A 22,225-nucleotide genomic window follows, 5' to 3' on the forward strand; every position below is an offset into this window, starting at 1 on the left:
TCCTTTTGTATCGCCTGGTCTGTATTCCATCATCTTTTTCTGCGAAAACCATTCATCTTACGATTTGCAAGCAAGATAATAGCTACAATGTGACCTTTGGTTAACTATGTACCATAAGAATGCGAGGGGTCGCTGAATTCTTAGAAGGCTCCTAGAACCCCAACCCGCCTTCAATATTTTTGTCAAACTAGTGTTGTGCTAAAAAACGATAGTCTGTACAGTTTATTAATCTCCACCCCTCCACAATGTTCCTCGACTGTAGAATAAGAATTCCACCGTCATGAATATAGGTGTTACCTTATTTACTATACCCCTCTTTTAAAAGTAAAAAGCAATTTGGCAGACCTAAAGAAAAGGGAAATGAACATATTTTGTTTTAATTGTTTCAGAGATGTATGTACGAAGCGCCCCCTCCCCAAACTTCTCTCACTCCCTCATCAAGGTTAAAAAAATTAACCTTCAATGGCCATAACTTAATGAACAGGGCCTTCATATATCAATAGTACATTCCTTGTGACAATACCTTATTTTGTTTGGAGTGGGTTGGGGGTTACTAGGCCTAATATATTTTATCTCTTGACCTTGACCTTGGAGTATGACCTACTTTTGAAAAAAAAAACATTTACCATGCAAACTTTAACCTTGGTAATAGCTTCTAAAAGGTAAGTGATATGGCTTTCATGATTCACATGCATTCCTGTGACAAGACCTTTCATTGGGTTCCACCATTTTTTTAACCTCATGACCTTGACCTTGGAGTCTGACCTACTTTTGAAGACCTTTCTATAATAGATGTATGTTCTTATTAATAAGTAAAATAATGTTAAAGGGGTGAATGTTTTATACAGGAACAAGTGCCTGTATGTTTTAAGTAGGAAACTACTGTATAGTTAATTATCCTTAGTAAAAGAATGATTGTAAACAACTTTGGGATGAGCATAACTGTAGCGAATTTTTCATCTATAGCAGGGGACAACTTACGACGTAAGGCCGCGAAGTGCATGTATCAAATACATCACGACATAGGATTCTTCACCGACATTGCAATATTGCGGCTTCTTTATTTTTAAAGGAAGAAGGTAGATGATTAAGACCTTTTTTTTAATTTCCGCGACTCCTAGTATTTTTAGTAAGTCAAATGAGAATTATTACTTCTTTCATACGCTGAGGGTTAACGGGTGTACCAACAGGACAAATCACACACTGTGAACCATGTGGACTTGTAATACATTTTCTTAAAATTTAAGGAATCACTACATTTCGTGTTCCATATGACAACCTTGCAGTGAATTATTTGTTTTGACGTTTGGGATGTCAGTGTACAAAAGTTACAATGATCACAACTTTCAGATCCTCAAAGCAGAACTATTATTGAAAGTGTTTTACATCAATCTTTTCCTGTTTCCTATAAATGAGCAAAACTCGAGAAAACTGAAAGTAAGGAGATATATCTACCCTTACCATAGTAAGAGACACTTAAGAATGATACACTTAGGTCTGCGTTGTCCTGTTTTTTTCCCTGGACCTTTTTGTCTAGTTACAGTTTGTCGTGTTTTTTGGTTTGTGCGTCTTTGTGATGATGTCAAATTCGTTTAGTTTGTCCTTGAGCCGAGCACAGACTTATTTTGGCGTCAGCACATAACCAAGAAACTGATAAATAAGAGACCTCTCTTAAAATAATACAAATAAGGATAAGGAATTAAAAACTAGAATTTTAAAAATATATAACGGTCAAATGAGCACTAGGGAACCTAAAGAACTAGATTTTCTCTGCCCTACTAGTCCAATTTATTTATCTTGGTTAACACCGGCGGACATGCATTTATGCTGTCAAATAAGTTTGTGCTGCCCTTTTCATTCCTGCACTATTGCACTGTACTGTCTAATAAGTGTGTGCTTTCCTGTTCATTCCTAGTTGCACAATTGCATTGCACTGTCCATTAAGCTTTTAAGGTCCTGTCTTGTTCATTCCTGCAATATAATATTGTACTGTCCTATAAGTTTGTCCTGTCTTGTTCATTCCTACAATATTACTTTGGACTGTCCTATAAGTTTGTCCTGTCTTGCTCATTCCAGCAACATTACATTGTACTGTCTTATTACCGAGTAGTTTGTCCTGTCCTGTGTTCATTCCTGCAATATTATATAAATATTGCTTGTAGTTGAGTGTAACATTGAAAATTTTCACCCCAAGAAAACCATTGTCAACCTCGGCTGCGCCTCCGTTGACAATGGTTTTCTTGGGGTGAAAATTTTCAATGTTACACTCAACTACATGCAGTATTTATATAATGCTATATTATTAAATTCTGTTGTTGTATTAATTAGTATATTTTTTTAATCTGCTGGCCTTTTAGTTTATTACCAATTCAGCGGTTAGAGCGTTCGCTCTAGAGTCGCGGAGTAAGGAATTGTCGCGGGTTCGAATCAGACTGTGGGACGTAGAGACCGGTCCTTCGGAAGAGACCGTATAAACCGAGGTCCCATGTCGTGGTAGGTGCTGGCACGAAAAAGATCCCTCACTGCTCAATGGCCCTAAGTGTCGAGTATAGGTCAAAATTTGCAGTTTCTCCATCGGCAAGTGGTGGCGTCTCCTTATGAGTAAAAATTCTCAAGAGGGACGTTAAACAATAAATAATAATAATATTCTGTCCTGATGGTTATTTCATAGTCCCCTATCTCCTTTATTGTTTCAATCAGATAGTGAGCGTTTAAAAGTTATAGAATAGTCTAGAGGTTCATTATTATGTAAGAACATTTCAGTTTCAGAGCATTTTTTAAATCTGAGAGTGTTTCAGACCAATGCAATATTTTAGAGGTTTATTGTTATAATCAGTGAGAGTTTCGGACTGATATAATAGTTTAAAGGTTCATTGTTTAAATCTGAGAGAGTTTTAGACCGCTTCAATCATTTAGATGTGTATAGTTTTGTTTGGTATTTGATGAGCATTTCAGACTGGTACAATAGTTCAGAGGTGAGAGTGTTTCAGACTGGTACAATAGTTCAGAGGTTTATTTTTTTTCTGTGATAGTGTTTCACACTGATACAATACATGTAGTTCAGATTTTCAATGTTTTAATCTGAGAGCGTTTCAGACTGATTAGAAATTTACTATACTATCATACTTCGTTAGTATTAGTTGAAATTGAACACAATCACCATGACTTACACGATTTAATTAAGACTAATTTTAATTTTATTAACAGTATCACGTATTTTACATGTTTGTTTGGTTTGTGGTTATACGGTGGTTGTCGGGTGTATTACATGTTTGTTTGGTTTGTGGTTATACGGTTGTTGTCGGGTGTATTACATGTTTGTTTGGTTTGCGGTTATACGGTGGTTGTCGGGTGTATTACATGTTTGTTTGGTTTGTGGTTATACGGTGGTTGTCGGATCTAGTAACAATGTAGTCCCTGACTCTTGGTCAATGTTCGACGAATCTTTCACATAATGATGATGAAGTCAGATACGTAGAAATGACGGCATAATTTATCTATAGCACATGTACAATGGAATGATCAAGAAAGAATTGAGCGGATTTGATGAAAGATAGATGCCACGGAACTTGCTTGATTGCCCTCACCCCTCATGTATTATTTTTCACTTTTGAGACCTCATCAACTTACTGGTAAAGAATCTTCAAACCTGTCCTTGAATTCATATGCGATTGCGAACTCGATATAATCCTAAACAGTGCATGCTGCATCCCCCTCCCCCTAGACATTGAAGTCGGACTTTATCAAGTGATTAAGGTTGGTATCCTTGCAGTCTGAGCTATAATTACACTTTTTGATTGTACACAACGATAATTTTTCTTTCCATTTTTATGTTCATTCCCAGATGCTAAATTATTTGTTTTAAAAATGAATATTATCTTATTATTATTTTTACTATGTCATACTTCCTTAATCTGTTTTCTTTATGTTACTTATATGAAATAGGAATAGGCATCAGAATTGACTCATCAAGCTGTAAAAACTATATACATGATACCAACAATCCTCACTAAGGAATTATTTGACCTGGACAGTGCGGTTTGCAGTACACTTTCTGTTACGCATTACTTTTGATATATTCTCCCATGACCTCGGACTTCGGGTTAGAACAAGTGCATATAGTTGACCAAATAATTGGTACCTCCCCATATGTTTGTATAATATAATAACTTCTCGCTAAAGCTGTGAATGTACTGCACTAACGCTGACTAACACTTGTGATTACCATCAACAACCATTCATCAAATTCCGTTATGAAAGCGACAACCAGTAATTAATTATTTAAGTGTGTAAAGTTTAGAATTCAGTTTCTGATTATGATTTTGTTACGCAGATGCACTCTCTTCTGCAAGAGTAAAAAGTTAACACATTATTGATTGATTATGAAGCAATGGTTTTTGTGCTGAAGAAGGTGTACCTCAAATCCATTTTTTTTTCACCTGGGATATACATATATATCCTTTTAACATAAAATCCTTGATCCGTACCTGAAATAGTTTGCATTTTTATGCCCCCGGATCGAAAGATCCCGGGGGTATATTGTTTTTGTCCTGTCTGTCTGTTTGTCTGTTTATCTGTTTGTCTGTCTGTCTGTTGTCAACTTTAACCTTGCCCATAACTTTTGATTGGTTGGAGCTATGACTTTCATATTTCACATGTGTATTCTTTGTGACAAGACCTTTCTCTGTGTACCATCATATTTGACCTTGACCTTGGAGTTTGACCCACTTTTGCAAAATTTTATGAGACTTCAACCTTGGCCATAACTTCTGAACAGTTGGTGCTTGGGGTTTCAAACTTCACATGTGTATTCTTTGTGACAAGGCCTTCCTTTGGATACCAACAACTTTGACTTTTTGACCTTGACCTTGGAGTTTGACCTACTTTTGAAAAACTTTAACCTTGGCCATAACTTTTGAACAGTTGGTGCTTGGGGTTTCAAACTTCACATGTGTATTCCTTGTGACAAGACCTTCCTCTGGATATCAACCTCATCATAATCATAAATCATAATTTCATTCTCTAGTATAAAATGTCTTATTAGACAAAACAGTACATAAATAAGAACATTTACCTTTTTTAAAATTCGCATAAAATAATTATATCTTATAAGTGATACAATGTTAAATGAATTGTGATCTGTAATTATGCATGCACTTCAAATTTATGATGTGTGAGCATAAACATTTTAAACGTCAGCTCTTTTCTAGATAGTTTACATTTCCTATATAACCATTGTACGTACATTTCGTCAATATGAAAGGCATGTAATGGACAGACAAATTATCATAATTGATTTATCATCACACCAATGCCTTTATATATATCTACAAAGATGAAAAGCTCCAAACAGGTATGAACACTTCAAAGGTTCCTAAACTCCTTTGGCTAACAAGCGGATATTTGTAGAAATAATAAGCTCTTTTAATAGAAAAAAATTCATAATGAAATATTGCATCATGCATTGGGTCGAATATCTGACCTTCTAATAAGTTGAAGTCAGCACAAAATTTATCCTGGTAAGCTTTCTACATCAAACCCAATATTGAAAGGAGCTAGAGATTGCAAGCCTACTGGTAGGTTAACAATAGATATATGAATTTATGTGTATAATATCTCATACTGTATAAGCCTAGAGGGTTGTCTTCTATTTTTTAAAAAGAAAATGGTACTTTTTGGTTCGATAGGGTTTTTTAAATATTTGATTTTTTAAACAGTTATGAATAAAGGAATTATGAAAACACATACAATATATACTTCATATTAAACTTTGAGCATTATTGTTGAAAATATAATTCAAATACACGTACATGTGTTTTGTTTGTTTATTATAAATTTATAATTTTGTTTTATTTTTTACGTGATAAAAAAAAAAGATTGTAGAAAACGAGCAATGCGTGTACGTTTGGACATGCATGTTTTCTTAATATTTATCAGAAATAAAGAAAATGAAATGTGTAATATTATTGAATTTGAAAAAAAAGCTTTTTAATTATGATAGTGAATGGCTAATGAAGATAAAATAGCTACCCAAATTAATTTGTAAATGATGTTAACACTTCATTTTGAAAATTATCTTAAAATGAACATTCCAAAATTTCAAAGATCTATTCTTGCACAACTTAGATGTGGCTTACTACCAATTAGAATTGAAAACTGGGCGTTATAAAGAGAAGCTTTAGATGGGAGATTGCGTAATTTTTGTTTTGTTTTTTAAATGAAGTAAAAAAAAAGTGTCACTTTTTGCTAAATTATTCCAAACTCTCAATGTTTAGAAGAGATTTATCTACTAGCATTGAAAATAACCTCACTTTATTTAGGTCAAATTTAGAAAGTAGTATGTTTTCCTTCTTTTTCCTAAAGAAAAACTCCATATACTTTAAGCAGCATACATACCGGTAAAAACCGGTAAAATATGTGACATGTAGGTCCGATGGGCCAGTTGTCTGAATATTTAATTTGTATCAAAGTGTTACTACACATGTAACTCTAATAAATAATTTACTTACACACAAACACACACACAAAAACACACATGCATAATTTGAAATGAAGACATAGGGTAACTATCGCAAACGATGATGTCCATTGTAGAGTTTGTGATGGAATATACTGAAACAATGTGCGTTTATTTTCAGCTGTAAGATACAAATACATTTTTTCCCGAGGTTTTAGTGCAATTATAGTGGCTGCAATTCATTTTCCACAAAAATATATCTATTATAATTTTATATTCAAATACCCTCGATACTTTAAACAATTTTGAACATTTCTTATGAAACGTTTAAGGGTACATGGTTTAATCATATTACTATATAGTAAACTGTGATACTTAAGGGTGGACACCGGTACAGAGAAATAATTTTGTAATCAGTATGTATTAAAGCCCCTCTTTGGAGCCTCTTATTGTTCGCTTGTTTATTAGTCTTCATAACGACCATTTAAGCTGTTAATGAAAAATTGAAAGAATATACACAAGCTTCAGATTTATCAGTGATCAAATGGAACATAGTTCATATTAATTTTGTCCACAATGGACACTTCTTACGAATACTACGCATTAACAATATATTATAAGCAGGTGCTATTTATAGCTAATGAAACCAGAACACCGGCTTTGCAGAAGGATGCAGAGATATGGTATTCATTTCAGAGAAATGTCAGACCTGCAAGCTTATTGCAACATCTTTTATGTGCTTTTACAATACAGGTGGTATTTTTGAGTAGAAATGTAAAATTCAATTTTTGCAGAATTTTTATATCTTCCAACATGCTTTCTCAGGTACTATAAATAAATAGGCCACATTACGTAGTGGTGTCAGCCAATCAAATTGCTGATTTCAACTCAAGCCCTCCAGATTTACCGGAGCACTAACAGCTGATCGGCAAGGGTTGTTCACAATGTTGGTCGGGAATAACTCTCCAAAATGAAAACTGAAATGACTGAAAGGATGTGTTATGATCAAAATAGAACACCTTAAAAGGTTCCTTTGTGAAAGGTAAGTCATTTTCTGTCATGTTGTGTAACTAAAAGTAGTTTCTAGGTAGTGTCTTTGTTCGCTCTGCTCAGCTGATAATCGACCGCAAATAGATTTCTGTATTGAATGCGAACGGAAGTTTGAGCGTTAATAAGCTTCAATATTTAAACATTAAAGAAAATTATAACTCTTTCTTTGGTATTTTATTGAAATTTAGAGCTGTCATGCTTAATTTCAAATATGAAAGCGAAATAACGCCAAATGAAAGGTCTTCATATTAATTTATTCACTGTTTAAAATATTATAATGATCCGAATAGGAAATATGCTGTGATCTGCAATTTTTGATCCTGATATTTTAATGGTTTGAAAAGCTGAAAGGTTTTTTCATATGAATTGAAATAATTTTATCTCTGCAAAGTGTTTGTTAATTGCATAGGAGTTGTCATTCAATGAAAAAATCAAAATTGGGGAACAGAGGTTTCCATTATCACAGAGTATGACAACTTATTATCATAATTCATTCCAGATTAGAATGAGTGAATACCATCGATTTATTTAAGATATTACTTTTTCAATTTATGAATTTTAAAAGCTATATTGTACTTATTAAAGATTAAATTCATTACTTATACAGATGTGTCATATGGGGTTAAAAATTGGTAACTCTTTTCGTTTTAAATTTTCAGTTTATATTTTTGAGTTTATTATACTAATCATACTAATATTATTTATCCTCGTTGAACCTTCTGTTCATCATTCACTAGTTGACAAAATTATTAATTCATTTATTTGGTGATTGGAAAACTTTGTTGAAGCGAATGTTTAATACAATTAGGCATTTTCCTTACACAAATCTATGTTATATGACTTTGCATTGCATGACATTTGAATTGATAGCAATCGGTTGAAATATAAATTCGGTTATTGTAATATTGTAGAAATACAAATTTTACAACATTAAATCCACTGTTTCGTGTATTTAAATTTATATACAACCAAATTACTTCAAATTTACAATAGTTAAATAAAAATAATTTCTAATAAAATCATAAAGATCTCATATCATTTATATCAGATGCATTTTTTATCAGGTTTACGCATACCTATCGATTGTAGCTGATGGTATTTTAAAGTTTTGTCATATTATGTAAAGAAAATTCGTATACTAAATGCATCTTAAAGATGTATTTAGTATGCGAATTTATTTACATCCGGATTCTATATCTACATTGAGATGTCATTGCTTTATTGGACTTAAGTCCGAAGCTAAAGCACTTGACCAGTATGTATGTACATCGTAGTTAGTTTCTCTGTAAAAAAAAAATGAATATAATTTTTCTATCTTTCCTTTTCAAAACCACCTCTCTCTGATGAAGAGCACATCGTGAATTAAGATATAATTCTATAGATAGTTCAATGCAGGCACCGGCGACGGCTAGTCGGCCTGCATACATTCATTCTCTGAGCATAACTCCTTCTTGTCAAAGTTACCTGACCAATTCATTGCCATATTGACATGTATTAGATGGTACTCACAATGCTAATTGCAGTAGATGCGTTCTTGACGTATGCTCTAGCGGTTATTGCAAATATAAATTTTGTCTATTTGATTTATGTACTATCGTACAATTAATTGAAAATAATATAGGTTTAATGGTGTATTTGGCGCGTGTAAATGATTATTCTTGAATCGTGATTCTACCCCATTGAAAATATATGGGAAAGAACGTAAACGGTTCTTGAAGCACGCCACAAGACTTGTCTCAATTCATAATGTATTGTAGATATTTCACTTTGCAGTTCTATTCAAATAAATTAAAATCGCTACTTATATTTTGCTTGTTTGTCTTTTTACCGAGTTTTAACAGAAAGAACACGGAAGTTCTCTTACATTTTTAGTTTTTTAACCCCACCCCACCCCTCGTAGCCCCAAATTCCTGCCTTCTTGTGTTTCAATAGACTCTATAAACAAACGCTCTCAGTTGCACTGTTTTTCTTCTTTGGTGTGAAACTTGTCTCTTAGAAACTTGTCTCTTAGAATTTTTTTTAAAGTTCTATGCCTTTTTTCGCAATGAGTCTTGGAAACGTTGATTTCCATTATCAATGGTTTTCACACTTCGGATTGAAATTATAGTCAAGGCCAGTTTATTTTCCTGGTATGTTTATTCCTCTTTTGATTTCTGCTCTTTCTCTGAATACCTTTTGCTATTGAAAACTCATCTCAAACTTTTAGCTTTTTTGTAAAATCAGCGATTCAGCAATTTTTTTTTATCACCTGAACCCTCATGACCATGGTTTGCTACCATTGAATTACTTTAAAACATAATCCGGCGCTTTGACTCAAATTTCGGACATTTTTTGAACTATTCATTGTTCTATGGATTACCCCTTGTGTCATGAAAGGTTGAGTTTTCATGTCACCTGCCATCTTTTAAATATAACCAGGTTCTGAGACGGGCACTTGCTGGCCTTGAATGGGGGCAAAGGGTCGAGATTGATTCTGCGCGCTTTGTTCAATGCTAATTATGTTTTAAAAAAATGTTATTATTTAAAAAAAAGAAAGAAAATGAACTCTTATCATGTAGAAAAATATATTCAATCAAAAACGGGAGAAATCACATCGTTTTTCAAATTAAACATTAATTACTTCAACTCGAGAAAATATATTACAGCATTTACCTTTTTATTAGAATTTGATTTTTCAAAGAAAAAAAAAGTTTTGGGTAAATTAAAGTGTGATGAATTTATTCTTTATTCACATAAAGTACAATTCCAAGTTAACAAACTCTTTTCATAAAATGGATTTTCCCCCTGTCGTACCTCATATTGATATATAAATGCACCGCTGCAGAATAAAGGGTCAAGGTCTTTGATTCTGACTCACGGATCAAAGCGCCTGTAGAGGCACTTAAGGGGGCGGTGTGCTAAAGGTATTGCACAGAAATTTAAAGGGAACACAAAGCTTTTTGTTCGGGGCTCAAAAGCAGTGTGGTTTTACTTATTGAACAGCTGATAATAAGTATACAGGTTTACCATAGCGTGAAATAAAGGTCTGAGTAGCAACTCGCTCATTTTGCTAACATCAGCAACTAAAAATAACCCTCGGCTTTAACATGCTTTTAAATAAGTGGTCTTCCGGATATAATCCATGACATGTATGTTATATATATAGTCAGATTATTGTCTACTCCGGAGAAATTTTTATTAATATCAAATTGGCAGATTGATGTTGAAATACAATGTAGAGAGAGGGGGGACTATGGAACAGTGTATTTAATTTACTGGCCGATTAACTTATGAGATTCGCTTAGAATATTAACCTTTAGAACAAAAAACTAATAGATATTAAATAGTTTATGACATAGTAATGGGTGCCATATGAATATTACGATAAATAATCTTTATTTATTTTAATGTAAATGAGGGTTGTGTTCTATTATAACCATAACGTTCACACAGTAACTGAAAACCAAAAACATTTTAAGTAATCCAAAAATGATTTAGAAACCCCGCTGTATAAATGCTAGTACTTTTTGTTTGGTCCGTTAACTCGAACAATTTAGCGGATCTGCTTTTTTGTTAGCATAAGACCTTGCCCTTCATTGAAGCAGTGACCCGATTTACGAAACGATAAACAACATTTTCAAGATGGATGCCTAACGAGAAACAGTGACTTGATGTGTGAAGGAACATGAGAGTACGGACATGTTAATTGATCGTTATATTAACTAGATTTGTTTCAATATGTGATAGGTTCATAGCATAATTGGAAAAACAGTTAGTATATGAACTGGAATCATAAACTATGACAAAAGAATTGGATAATGGATAACAACGTGCATGCCATATATAAAACTTCGTAATAGAGTAAGTTTTTTTTCCAGATTTTTGTTTAGAGTTGAATATTTACGTGAAGTATATGAGGAAAAACAAATTACTTCTCATGTTTGTAAATTTAAGTGAAAAATATTTAATCAGCCATGCAGTTTTTGTCATTATCGGGCATGTCCCTTTAGGAGGGCCTCTTAAAATGTAGATCAGTCCGACCTTCTTACGTGTCCGTTTTTTAATGACCAGTTCGCGCTGGCAAAAAAAAAAAATTTGCATTGTAAATCTTTCTGCATAGAATGTAAAGTGTATTGATGGAGTTTTCGTCCCGAAATATGCTTTTGCTAGGAGGTGACATCGTACAAGTGATTGATAATGAGGCCAACAAGGGATATCGCCCAATGTCGTGAGATATATATATATATGAGCTGGAGACTTCGCAACAAGTTATCAATCATAATTTTAAAGTAAAATTTTGATGTTTTGTAGGTGACTTTCAAATAAAGATTAAATTATAAAATTCAAGGCTTAAGAGGAATCTAATTTATTTTAAAAACGAAAGTACCATTTATGAATAATGGATATTACGCAAGAAATGATTCATAATTTGGAAAGGACATATTGAACAAAATATTTTTTAACATTTTTTTTATTTACTCTATGTTTACTATGGGTAGTTATATTGCCTGAAAGTATATGGTTAAATAAAAGATTGTGGATGTGATTAGTATTGTTATCTAGGGAAATGGGCATTTCCCAACTTTCAGTTTTTTTTTGTGCTTTATCTGTTATACTAATAATTTGAAATAAATATACTGGCTATTTACTAGAAATATGTGGCTTACAGTACACAACCGGTAAGTACGATGTCCAGTGACGCGGATTCTGTGGGATAGGTTAATCGATTTGTTTTCCTCTTAGACCATCAGCAAATACCAGGAAACTGCTTGTAATGTGACTTGTGGTCAGCAGTTGTTTAATGACTGGTCATTTACTGAGTTATGACCGACTTTTTGGTTTTGAACAGCTGTTAATGTCAATAGTCCATCAGTTATCGATCAAAGACTCGACGTTTAATGCTGGGCGGATCCTACTTTTTATGACTTGGTGGTCAAGCAGAATAAATTTGAATGTAGGATACAGAAATATGTTTATTTACAAGTTTTAGTTTTCAATCTGAGCCTTGACACGGTTGTTATCAATTCTAGGTCAGTATTAGTGCGTAATTTGATTTATTCGAAGTCACTTTTTAGGTCACATTTAATCTAGCCATTTAACATCAGTTGAACAACTGTCTATATAAATAAAATAGAAGTACAACGAGCTGACTATTGAGCACTGTATTGACTAACACTGTCAGGGTTGGAGACAAAAGTCTCGTCCATCCCGTTACAAACTACATTATTTTCATCAAAATCTGTGTACCGACCCAATTGCTGTCAACGAATCTCATACGAAGACCGCGCAACCTGGCGCCAAATGACTGTCGATGTCCTGACTTTTTTTGCGAGGATAAAAAACTACATATTATCGTACATTCACTCTTCACAAGTCGCTGTTATTTACCGCAGATTAAACAGAAGAGGTATCTGACCCCAGTGTTCTTCTCTTAGTCTTAACAGACATCTATACAAATTTGTTTAATTTTTGATAAGCAACCTTCGATGACCGCGTTTGTATTTACTTAGTTAAACCCACTGACCGGTTACTTGCCACGAGGAAAAATGACGCAAGTAAGCGAAGATAAATCACCCATTTGTTCGAATTTATGCTACCAGTAGTGACCAGTGTACAAATGAGGTTAGTCTTTAAACACAGAAAGAGTCTCGTCCATAACAAGACTACAACTTCATTTGAACACTGGTCACAAAATCTACTTGTTAAAGTTCGTTCTTATGTCTTGAGTTTTCGAAATCTTTTTCCTTTTTTTTTCTTATCTCTCTTACACCAAGAGGAAAAAATGAAACAAACTGAAACAATTTTAAAAATGTTTGATGCATTTATATCTGAATATTACTCTCTACCGAATTTTAAAGATCGATGAATCTATTCATTGGAAACATGTTGGAATCGGGGAATTGGATCATGATTCCTGACAGAAGGGATGGAAAAGGTGAAAACGTCGATTGTCGACAAAAGACGCAGATGAGGTTGCCATAACCACATTTCTTTGAATGACCACCGGCTTAAATCAATATTGAACCGTAGTTGTAACATTGCATTTGTTGCCAGATGCATCAGGACTTAGAATTTGCTAATAAATACACTGCCTATTAGATAGAAATAGATTTTAATAGAGTATACATATCAACATCTGTGGACAATTTTTCAACATGTACACAACTAAATCGGCGATATCATATACAACTAGTATCTGTGAGTGTGAGAACGTGCAATATTAGATTAAGAAGGGGATTCTTCATGTAAAGATAGGTATCCAGAGTTCCATATCAGTATGGCACGAATAGTAGTCGTTTATTAGTGAAGACAAGTAACGGGAATTGTTCTCAGCCATCGTGCAATCAAAGCCGACGAGGTACTGCACACTATGTGAATGTCGTCTTCGGTCAGCCCGCCATAAACCTGTATGCCTTTGCGTCCATCTTGCCAAAACCATCCAATTGTGTTTCACTTGCATCTACAGTGTGTCGGACAACGAAAATCTGTTTCAAGAAAGAAGTTTATTAATTCTTTTGCTTACGAATGTTGTGTTCAAATACAATCACTTGGATACCATTCAATATACATAAGACTGGAAAACAATGCGATTTTTTGTCGTCTATTTCCACTCGACTTTCTGTATATTAAAGGCCAATTAGTTTTGGTTGTTCACTACATGCTAAAACATACGGCCAGGTATTATATACAAATGTGGCAAAAAGACGATCACGCGTTCATCATGCGGAACCTTTCTCTGCATTAGGTCAATGCCGAGACACTGAAACATTTAATAATGAGCTCGAGTATTCATTTCTGTCAGAAATAATGCGCCCTAGATATTTGTACACAAATAGATCGTAAAACAAAGGGAGTTGTTGAAGACATTATGTGCAGTAGTAAGTTTGGAATCGTAAGCGGTTTTTCTAATTGTACTTTCTCTACATCTATGTTATTTGTACATCCAAACAAAGAAACAACAACAACAAAATAAATGAATAAATAAATAAAAATAAAGAAAGAGAGAGGCGTTCAACTAAAAAATTATATTTTTTATAGAGAAAAACTAAATTATATTTTTTTATAGAGAAAAACGGGGCGATTTCGACGAAAATAATATATATAATTAAGTATAAAATTTAATTTCGAAGAACAGCCATTGTTGGCAATTTTCGCAACACTTCAGATCATCTGACATGTACATATACTTAAAAAATTGTAAACTATTCTATGTTTGTATGTTTATATTTACCAACACATTCATTATCATCATCATATCATAGAAATCTATTTTCATTGTGATACTGGAGTTTGTCAATAAAGATACATTTCAGGTTCAAATGAGCAGGAGACGCCCCGAAAGATATGCATAGAAAATAGTCAAGTTTACCAACAAATTCTCATGTCTCCTTTTTTTATAGAATCTGGACGATGTGATTTGACAACTGGTGAACAGTGTCAACTTGACGGGAAAATGACGGGTAGAACATTCTTAGATAATGTCAGTGAAAAGGACATTGAAATCGAGCCCGAGCCCGAGCCCCGGGCCAAGTCCAGATGCCCAGACGGAGGTTGGGGCTGGGTTATTGTGTTTGGAGCATTTGTCTGTAACGTGATCGTGGATGGAATCTGTTTCACATTCGGCATATATGTGCAGGACATTATAGACTATTATGGAGCAGACGACTCCAAAAGTGTGTTGGTGGGTTCCCTACTAGTAGGATGTTACCTAATGGCAGGTTAGTATTTGAAGAAGGTGACAAAAATTGGGGATTTATACGTATATTTACACATTTTTATTTATATATTTATACGTGTATGTTTAATATTTCTTTCAATTTTTAGGACCCCTTGTGAGTGCCCTAGCAAACAAGTTCGGCTGCAGGAAGATTTGCATTTTTGGCAGTCTTTTGACATGCATCGCGTTCCTTGTGAGCACTTGCGCTCCATCCATAGAGGTCCTGATGTTCTTATATGGGGTCGTTGGAGGTTTGTACAGAAATATTAAAAGCTTTTGGTACATTAAAAAAAACTTCTTCAAGATTTATTGTAATCTCATTTCACTTATGCGACTTTGCTTTATTGAAGGAATCGGAATGGGATTGATATACCTGCCGTCAATTGTCATCATCGGCTACTGGTTTGAACGGAAGAGGGCTTTCGCAACCGGCATTGCCGTCTGTGGATCTGGAATTGGGGCGTTGATCTTCGCTCCAATCAACAGAAATCTTCTGGAGGAGTATGATTGGAAGCAGAGTTTGGTTATAGTGGCAGGTCTTGTTTTGAATTGTGCTGTTTGTGGAGCTCTCTTTAGACCAATAGCCTCAGTTTCCAAGAAAAGAATGAAAAGGGGTATTGTCACTCGTGGATCTATCATGAAAGCACTTATTGCAGAAAAGGAACGCCAGAGGACGATTTCAAATGGATCGTTGGACAATTGTATTATAACAAAAGACAATAGACTCATTAAAATTGATAAAATTGACTTGAGAAATAAAAGTGTTTCTTACATTAATCGTCTGAAAAAGGAACTCGGATTTAGTTCTGGAAGCTTAAATCGCAGTAAAAACAGTCTGATAATAACTCCTGTAGGTTATAACAACAACATGATTATTAACATTGTGGAGAGTGTTCCATCAACTCCAGTACAGGAAAAGAAAGACCTGACCCCCACTCCTATTAGATCCACCCGTAGGAAACGTGATTACGAGAGAAGGAGAGACAGCGGGAACGGTAGCGTGGCCTGCATGCCAGACAATCCAACTCCGGAGAATTTGATGGATATGTTGGAAAAGGACGAAGCTGGCTTATCCAGACAATCGAGTTTTGTCAGTAGGACGAATGAAGAAAGTAGCAACCTGTTGGATCCTAGCTCTATAAAACAAACTCATTATTTGGGGCGAAGCTCAGGGAGCGTGAGGAGTTCGGCCAATACTTATCTGTCCCCGGAAAGTTTGATGACGTCATTGAACTCGAGTGTCAGATTTGCTGGCGAGGTTACCATTGATGAAATTGAGGAATACTCGTCACAGCGGGAAATCCCTGGATGGTGCCTCTACATCTCCAACCTCTTTGATCTCAGTTTACTGAAAGAAAAAGCGTTTGTTCTCTACGCATTTACCAGCTTTCTCAGCATGCTAGGTAAGTATTGTGTGCACTACTCCAGTCCTCTCCCTATACCAAAACCAATTTTCCCCCTCTCAAACGAGTAACGAGTTCAAAGATATATTAGTTCTAGACTTGGTAGAGAGTGTAATAATTTTTTATTTTCTTTTTTAGGATTTTTTATTCCTTATTTCTTCATTCCATTGAAAATGGAGAGCATGAGTAAAGGAAAGGGTGCCAGGGTTACTGACGATGACGGAACCCTGTTTATCTTCTCCATTCTTGGCATTGCTACAACAATAGGTCGTGTTTTAATTGGATGGGTGGCTGATCGGCCGTGGTCAAACACCTACCTTATCAACAACGGGTCACTGGTTCTAGCCGGAATCGTTACTCTTCTCTGTCCTTTCCTAGACGGAAGTGCGCAGATGACAATATTTGCTATAGGATTTGGCTTTTTTACTGGTAAAAATTTGAAAAACACTATTCAAGAACCAGAATTGCATTGTCCTCTAGTAAACAATATAAATTTGTTTGTGACAAATCATACACATTAAACTGAATTCTAAACTTTGTAGAAGACAGCATGTATTCTTGAAAGCTTTAAAGGGTATCATATTTATAATTGTGTTCTTCTCATTTTCAGCCGGATTCCTTTCTCTTCGCTCCATTGTCTTGGTAGATTTAATTGGATTAGACCGTTTGACGTCATCATTTGGATTACTCCTCTTGTTTCAGGGAATTGCAACTATTGCAGGTTCACCATTAGCTGGTAAGAAGTCCTGACTGGTGGTTTTTGTTTGTTTTGTTTGATTTTTGCTTCCTTTTTTAATTATTTTTTTATTAGTAAGAACCTTATTTTTATTTTTTTTTTAATATACATCGCAACTTTATGCCTTTATACATGCTTTTGTAGGTCGAATGAAGGAATTAACTGGTAGTATTGACTCTGTATTTTACCTGTCGGGATCCCTATTAGCAGTGGCGGGTATCTTCGGCTGTTTTATGACGATGCTCAAGCCACGTGACGTCCATGCGCATTATGAGGAGGAAGAAATGGTGGATTATCCGATGGATTCGGAATTAGAAATGATCGAACAGGTAAAACTTCCGGACTCCAGATTGTAAGCAGACACGTTTTGTTTTAAAAACAAAACTATAATTTACACGGACATCTTGTGCAGGGATTTTTGGTGCTGATGATTGAATGTGACTGACTGCGGGACAGACTGTCTGCTTTTCAAAGATTTTGACTCTGGTCAAAAATTGACTTTTTCGTACAAAAAGCGATTTTGAATGTTGTGCGTTGACGTTGTACAAATTTTGTGTTGTTCATGTCCATGCGGTAATTTGATGTGTGAAAGAGGAATCCAACATAAATAAAACAATTATAAAGTGCCACATCAACAAAGTTGATCAGTCTTTCAAGTGTGAAGACTAGATTTGCCACAGAAGGAGTGTGACGTCATTGCTTATTAAGGATCTCAGATTTGAAGGACTGACTGTTAAGGTCTATAGTCTGGTTTGGAGTGTGTAAAGTACCTTAAAGGTACTTTTTGCTTGTTTTTAAACTTAATTCGCAGAACGCTTATAAACATGTTCTTTGCGTCGATGAATTTTGTTATGATCAAAGTTTTTTTTTTTTTATGTAATGATGGACTTGAATGTTATTCTTACTTGAAAACTGATAATGGCAGATTTTAATCATTTGGTAGATATATATTATTATCTATGTTATATTCGATTCGTTACATCCAGTTGTGTATTTTGGAATCTTGTTATGATTTTAGAAGTTACTAATAATGAATGGCTAATGATAATGTTTATAACAATTTCTATTTATATACAAACTATCTGCTTATAACCCGCAGTGCTACTTTTAAGTATTTGCATAATGCTATCATGGCCAAGTGCTATTTTCTTTTGTTTTGTTACTATAGTATTTTGTCTCATGCTCCAAAGACGTGTTAAGCAGTGGGCAAGAAAATAGACTGGGATTGACGAGTTTAAGTGCCTTTGCATATAATCATGTGCAATACACATCACTATCTATTTCAACAAAGTTTTACATGAAATATCATCAACGATGCTAAGGGGGATAATTCAGGGCTTTTTCAAATAATGTACTTTGTCACATTGGAAAAGATGTATTGAAGACGACTTCATTTGTTTTCACATTTTCATTTTGATTTTTTTTTTATTATTAGTCAAATATGTCTCTAACAAAAAGCTTTTAAATTTGGATAGTTCCTCCTAAACTCGACATTTTAAAGCCAGTTGTTTCCTTTCACACGTTTATGTATGTTTTGTGAATGCATGTGTTTAATCTTCATTTTTGTGTTATGATGCATCATTGTAAAAAAAAAAAATGCGTTATACTAGTATCTTGTTTTCTTTATATAATCCATATTATATATATAATTATGTACGATGTACCTTAAACATTTGATAATGAAGGGCGCAGAGACTTCATTTGTTTTGTCTGCTGTTAACCCTGTAGGAAAAAAATGATATTACTGTTATGTATTATGCACTAGATTCGCTTGTCAGGGTGATTTTACATAAGTATTAAATGATTTTATTGCTAGGATTGATTTTAACAGCTGCTTCACATTTTAGCTTTGTCACCCTGTTCAGGTTCTATTCTTGTTCATACATTTGCTGGTCAGTATCACATTTAAAAAAGAGCTTTGGTGACCTAGACGGTTGTGAACGATAGATTGTTTGTGCTGGATCTAAATTGTGTGAGTGTGAACATAGTTTTCAATTTATAACTCCCTTCCCATAACCCTGTTTCATGAGAATGTGATTCAAATTTGTTAGGAGTTTTTGTTCTCTTGAGTGGAAGATTGGTGTTTTAAATGGCATACAAGAGAGAAAAAAAATTGTCCCCTCAGTTATATAGGTGTATATAGCTGACTTGAAAGTCAAACAATATATAGGGCATTTATGAATTGTTTTATTGTACTTGTGTTATAATAAAATTACATTAAAACGATATATCAACTTTGAGAACATAGTATCATTTTACAGATGTGTCGCGCACAACACAGTGGGTTCACAAGCATTAAAAGGGCGGATCCAGGATTTTGTGAATTTATTTTAAGTGACGGGTTTTTCGAAAATGATGAATTGATGTTGATCTTAAATCCGGTCCGCCCATATTTGCTGTTTGAAATACTTATTTTTATTGATTTTTACTGTCTTCACAAGTGAATGAAGCGTTTTAAATGTGGAAATGTTGATCTCGCATAAGTTGTAGACAATAATAGAGATGTATGTGTTTAAAAATTTAATTGCTAATTGGAATAGGATATATAAGAAATGAATTTATAAAATTAATCCACATTTGGTGCACTTTTAAAAATATATTTAATGTGGAAGATGAAAGAATATGGCGATTTCTAGTTTCTGTGTTTTGTATAATATGATGTCACTTTGTGATGCAATTTGAACTTGGTTATTGTGTACATCATATCTGTTGCCATATATATTAAAGTTCTACAAAGAAAAACAATGGTTTTGTTTTCCTTACCATTAAGTACCTGTATCAATTCAGGAGAGAGAGAAATAAAGAGCTACTCAATACATGATAAACCAAAGATTAAAATCTGATATCATTAAAATCGGTACTAAATGGTTCTAACTTTTTGGTGGAAGGTGAATGTAGGTCATCTGTTGAAAGTAACTGTGATTAAGATTTGTGCGTGGTCACAAGGTGTACTTTGAACGTCTTTACACTATATAATCACTTACTATAGAAAACAAAAACTTGTAATGTATGACCGCAGAGCAAAGTCATAACACGTGCTTAATTTTATCATGTTTCAGTATCTCGTATCAAGACAATTCAAATTAATTTATTTTCAAAATCATAAAAAAAAAATTAATTAAAAACGACGAACAGGACTAAGCTGTAAATTGAAGGCATACATTTTCCAAATGTTTAATTTTCGAACAATATTATCTTTAAATAATTCATAGATCTTTAAGATTTAATATACGTGTACTACCATTGTTTTATTGTTGTATTAATAAAACATACCTCTTTCCCGCGATACCTTTCCAAAGATTTCGATTATAAAAGAGGAAAATAACTTCCAAACATACAGGGTGTCCCAGAATATATGATACCATTTCAAGATTCTGTAAAATCTAATGAAATGAATATTGAATTACAACAAATGCATAATAATCATTGCATATACTGTCCAATTTTATTCACATAATTTGACAGTCATTAAACAGAAAACAACAAAATCAGTTCACTTTGAAAAATGCCATGGTTTTTAAATGATGCCCTCAAAATGACGTTCTATCTGTGTAATGATAACGTCTAGACGTTGCACAAAATTCTTGAGACAACAGCGCCTGTCTCGGTAGTAACTTCTAGATTTTCATCAGAGGTAAACCTTTTATATATGTCAAGGATTCTGGTTTGGGATTATCATCAGTAACTTAAGACTAGAATTGATAATTACAGTTTCAAAATGAGGGTAGCTAGCTCTTTTTATAACCCATTTTGTTGAAATTGCAGTCTTTTGCAAAAGTTTGATGTAAAGGAGATGGGCGAACATAGCGTGCAGAAAGCCTATAGCTTCAGAAATATAAAAATCATGTTCAGTTTGTGAATTTAATATTTAGAGTAAAGTTCTCATTATTGAAATTTATGTAATTGTGATAAACAAAACTTTTCTGAGGAAATTTTTCTAGGCAAAATTTATTCTTTTATTAAAAAAAATTAATGTGGTATTCGTGGGGTTCGAACCCTAGCAATAAAAATCGTGAGAATCATTTTCTTTCGAGACTAGCACGCTAACCACTATAGACTACACACGTCCTGCCGAACAGTGGCATTTAAATCATGTTTGTGATATGACCCTTGACTTAATGGACTTCAAGTATTTCTCGAAAAGATGCGAATGTTATGTCATAAAAGTATATTTTTAAGGTATAGTGGGTCATTGCTCCATATTTTTGGTAACCAAAAAATGTATATTTTTATGCAAACTTTGAGGATTAACTTTCAAAAAGGTGGAGCGAAGACCCACTCATATCGAAAAATAGTGTTATAATATGCGAAAATGACTCTTTTTGCCCGCTTTAGTGTGTGTCTAATATTTCACAGGCAAATAATTTCATTCTTTGAGGGATTTTTACAAATTGTAGAGATTTTACATAAAGTATATTTTAATGTTAGACGAAATGTCAAGGAAAATTTCGATATAATAGAAATTTAATTTTTCATCTTCATGTTTGTCACACTATAGGCTTATCGCTCGTCATGTTCACCCATCTTCTTTGTAATATTGCAATTTCATAAGTGTGAGAATTTTTTTGGGAGTAGTTTGTTGCTAAAAATTGTACTTATTCAAATATTTTGAGAGACATATATCAAAGAAATTGGCCAAGGGATGTGTTTGTGGTAGGTATTCCAAATGGTATCATATATTTAGAGTCACCCTGTATTATGTAGAATTTTGAATAATGTAGACATCATTTCATAAAATTCGAATTTAAATTCTATAAATGAAAATCTGTAGGTCTTCAGAGTACATCAGTCCAAAGAAAAACAAACGTATCAAACCTAGAAAATTTCTTGACAAGCAAAAAAAAAAAAACTAATTTCTTTTCCAAACGTGAAAAACCTATTTT

General features: G+C 33.8%; 1 protein-coding gene across 2 annotated transcripts; it reads left to right on the forward strand.

Annotated features, from left to right (window-relative positions):
• Positions 1-7,340: 7,340 nt before the first annotated feature.
• Positions 7,341-20,087, forward strand: LOC133197365 (monocarboxylate transporter 4-like). 2 transcript variants are annotated; one of them, XM_061333360.1, is made up of 7 exons: positions 7,341-7,499; positions 14,887-15,204; positions 15,311-15,454; positions 15,554-16,606; positions 16,745-17,035; positions 17,217-17,342; positions 17,487-20,087. In XM_061333360.1, exons 2-7 carry the CDS (start codon positions 14,940-14,942, stop codon positions 17,696-17,698), a joined length of 2,091 nt encoding a protein of 696 aa, XP_061189344.1. In that variant the 5' UTR covers positions 7,341-7,499; positions 14,887-14,939; the 3' UTR covers positions 17,699-20,087. The 2 variants fall into 2 exon arrangements, with proteins under 2 accessions (XP_061189344.1, XP_061189345.1); XM_061333361.1 differs by lacking the exon at positions 7,341-7,499 and adding an exon at positions 11,202-11,347.
• Positions 20,088-22,225: the final 2,138 nt, after the last annotated feature.

Source organism: Saccostrea echinata, unplaced genomic scaffold, assembly GCF_033153115.1.
Source record: "Saccostrea echinata isolate AGI-Se365-2 ecotype Australia unplaced genomic scaffold, CSIRO_AGI_Sech_v1 ptg000030l, whole genome shotgun sequence".
Classification (NCBI taxonomy): domain Eukaryota; kingdom Metazoa; phylum Mollusca; class Bivalvia; order Ostreida; family Ostreidae; genus Saccostrea; species Saccostrea echinata.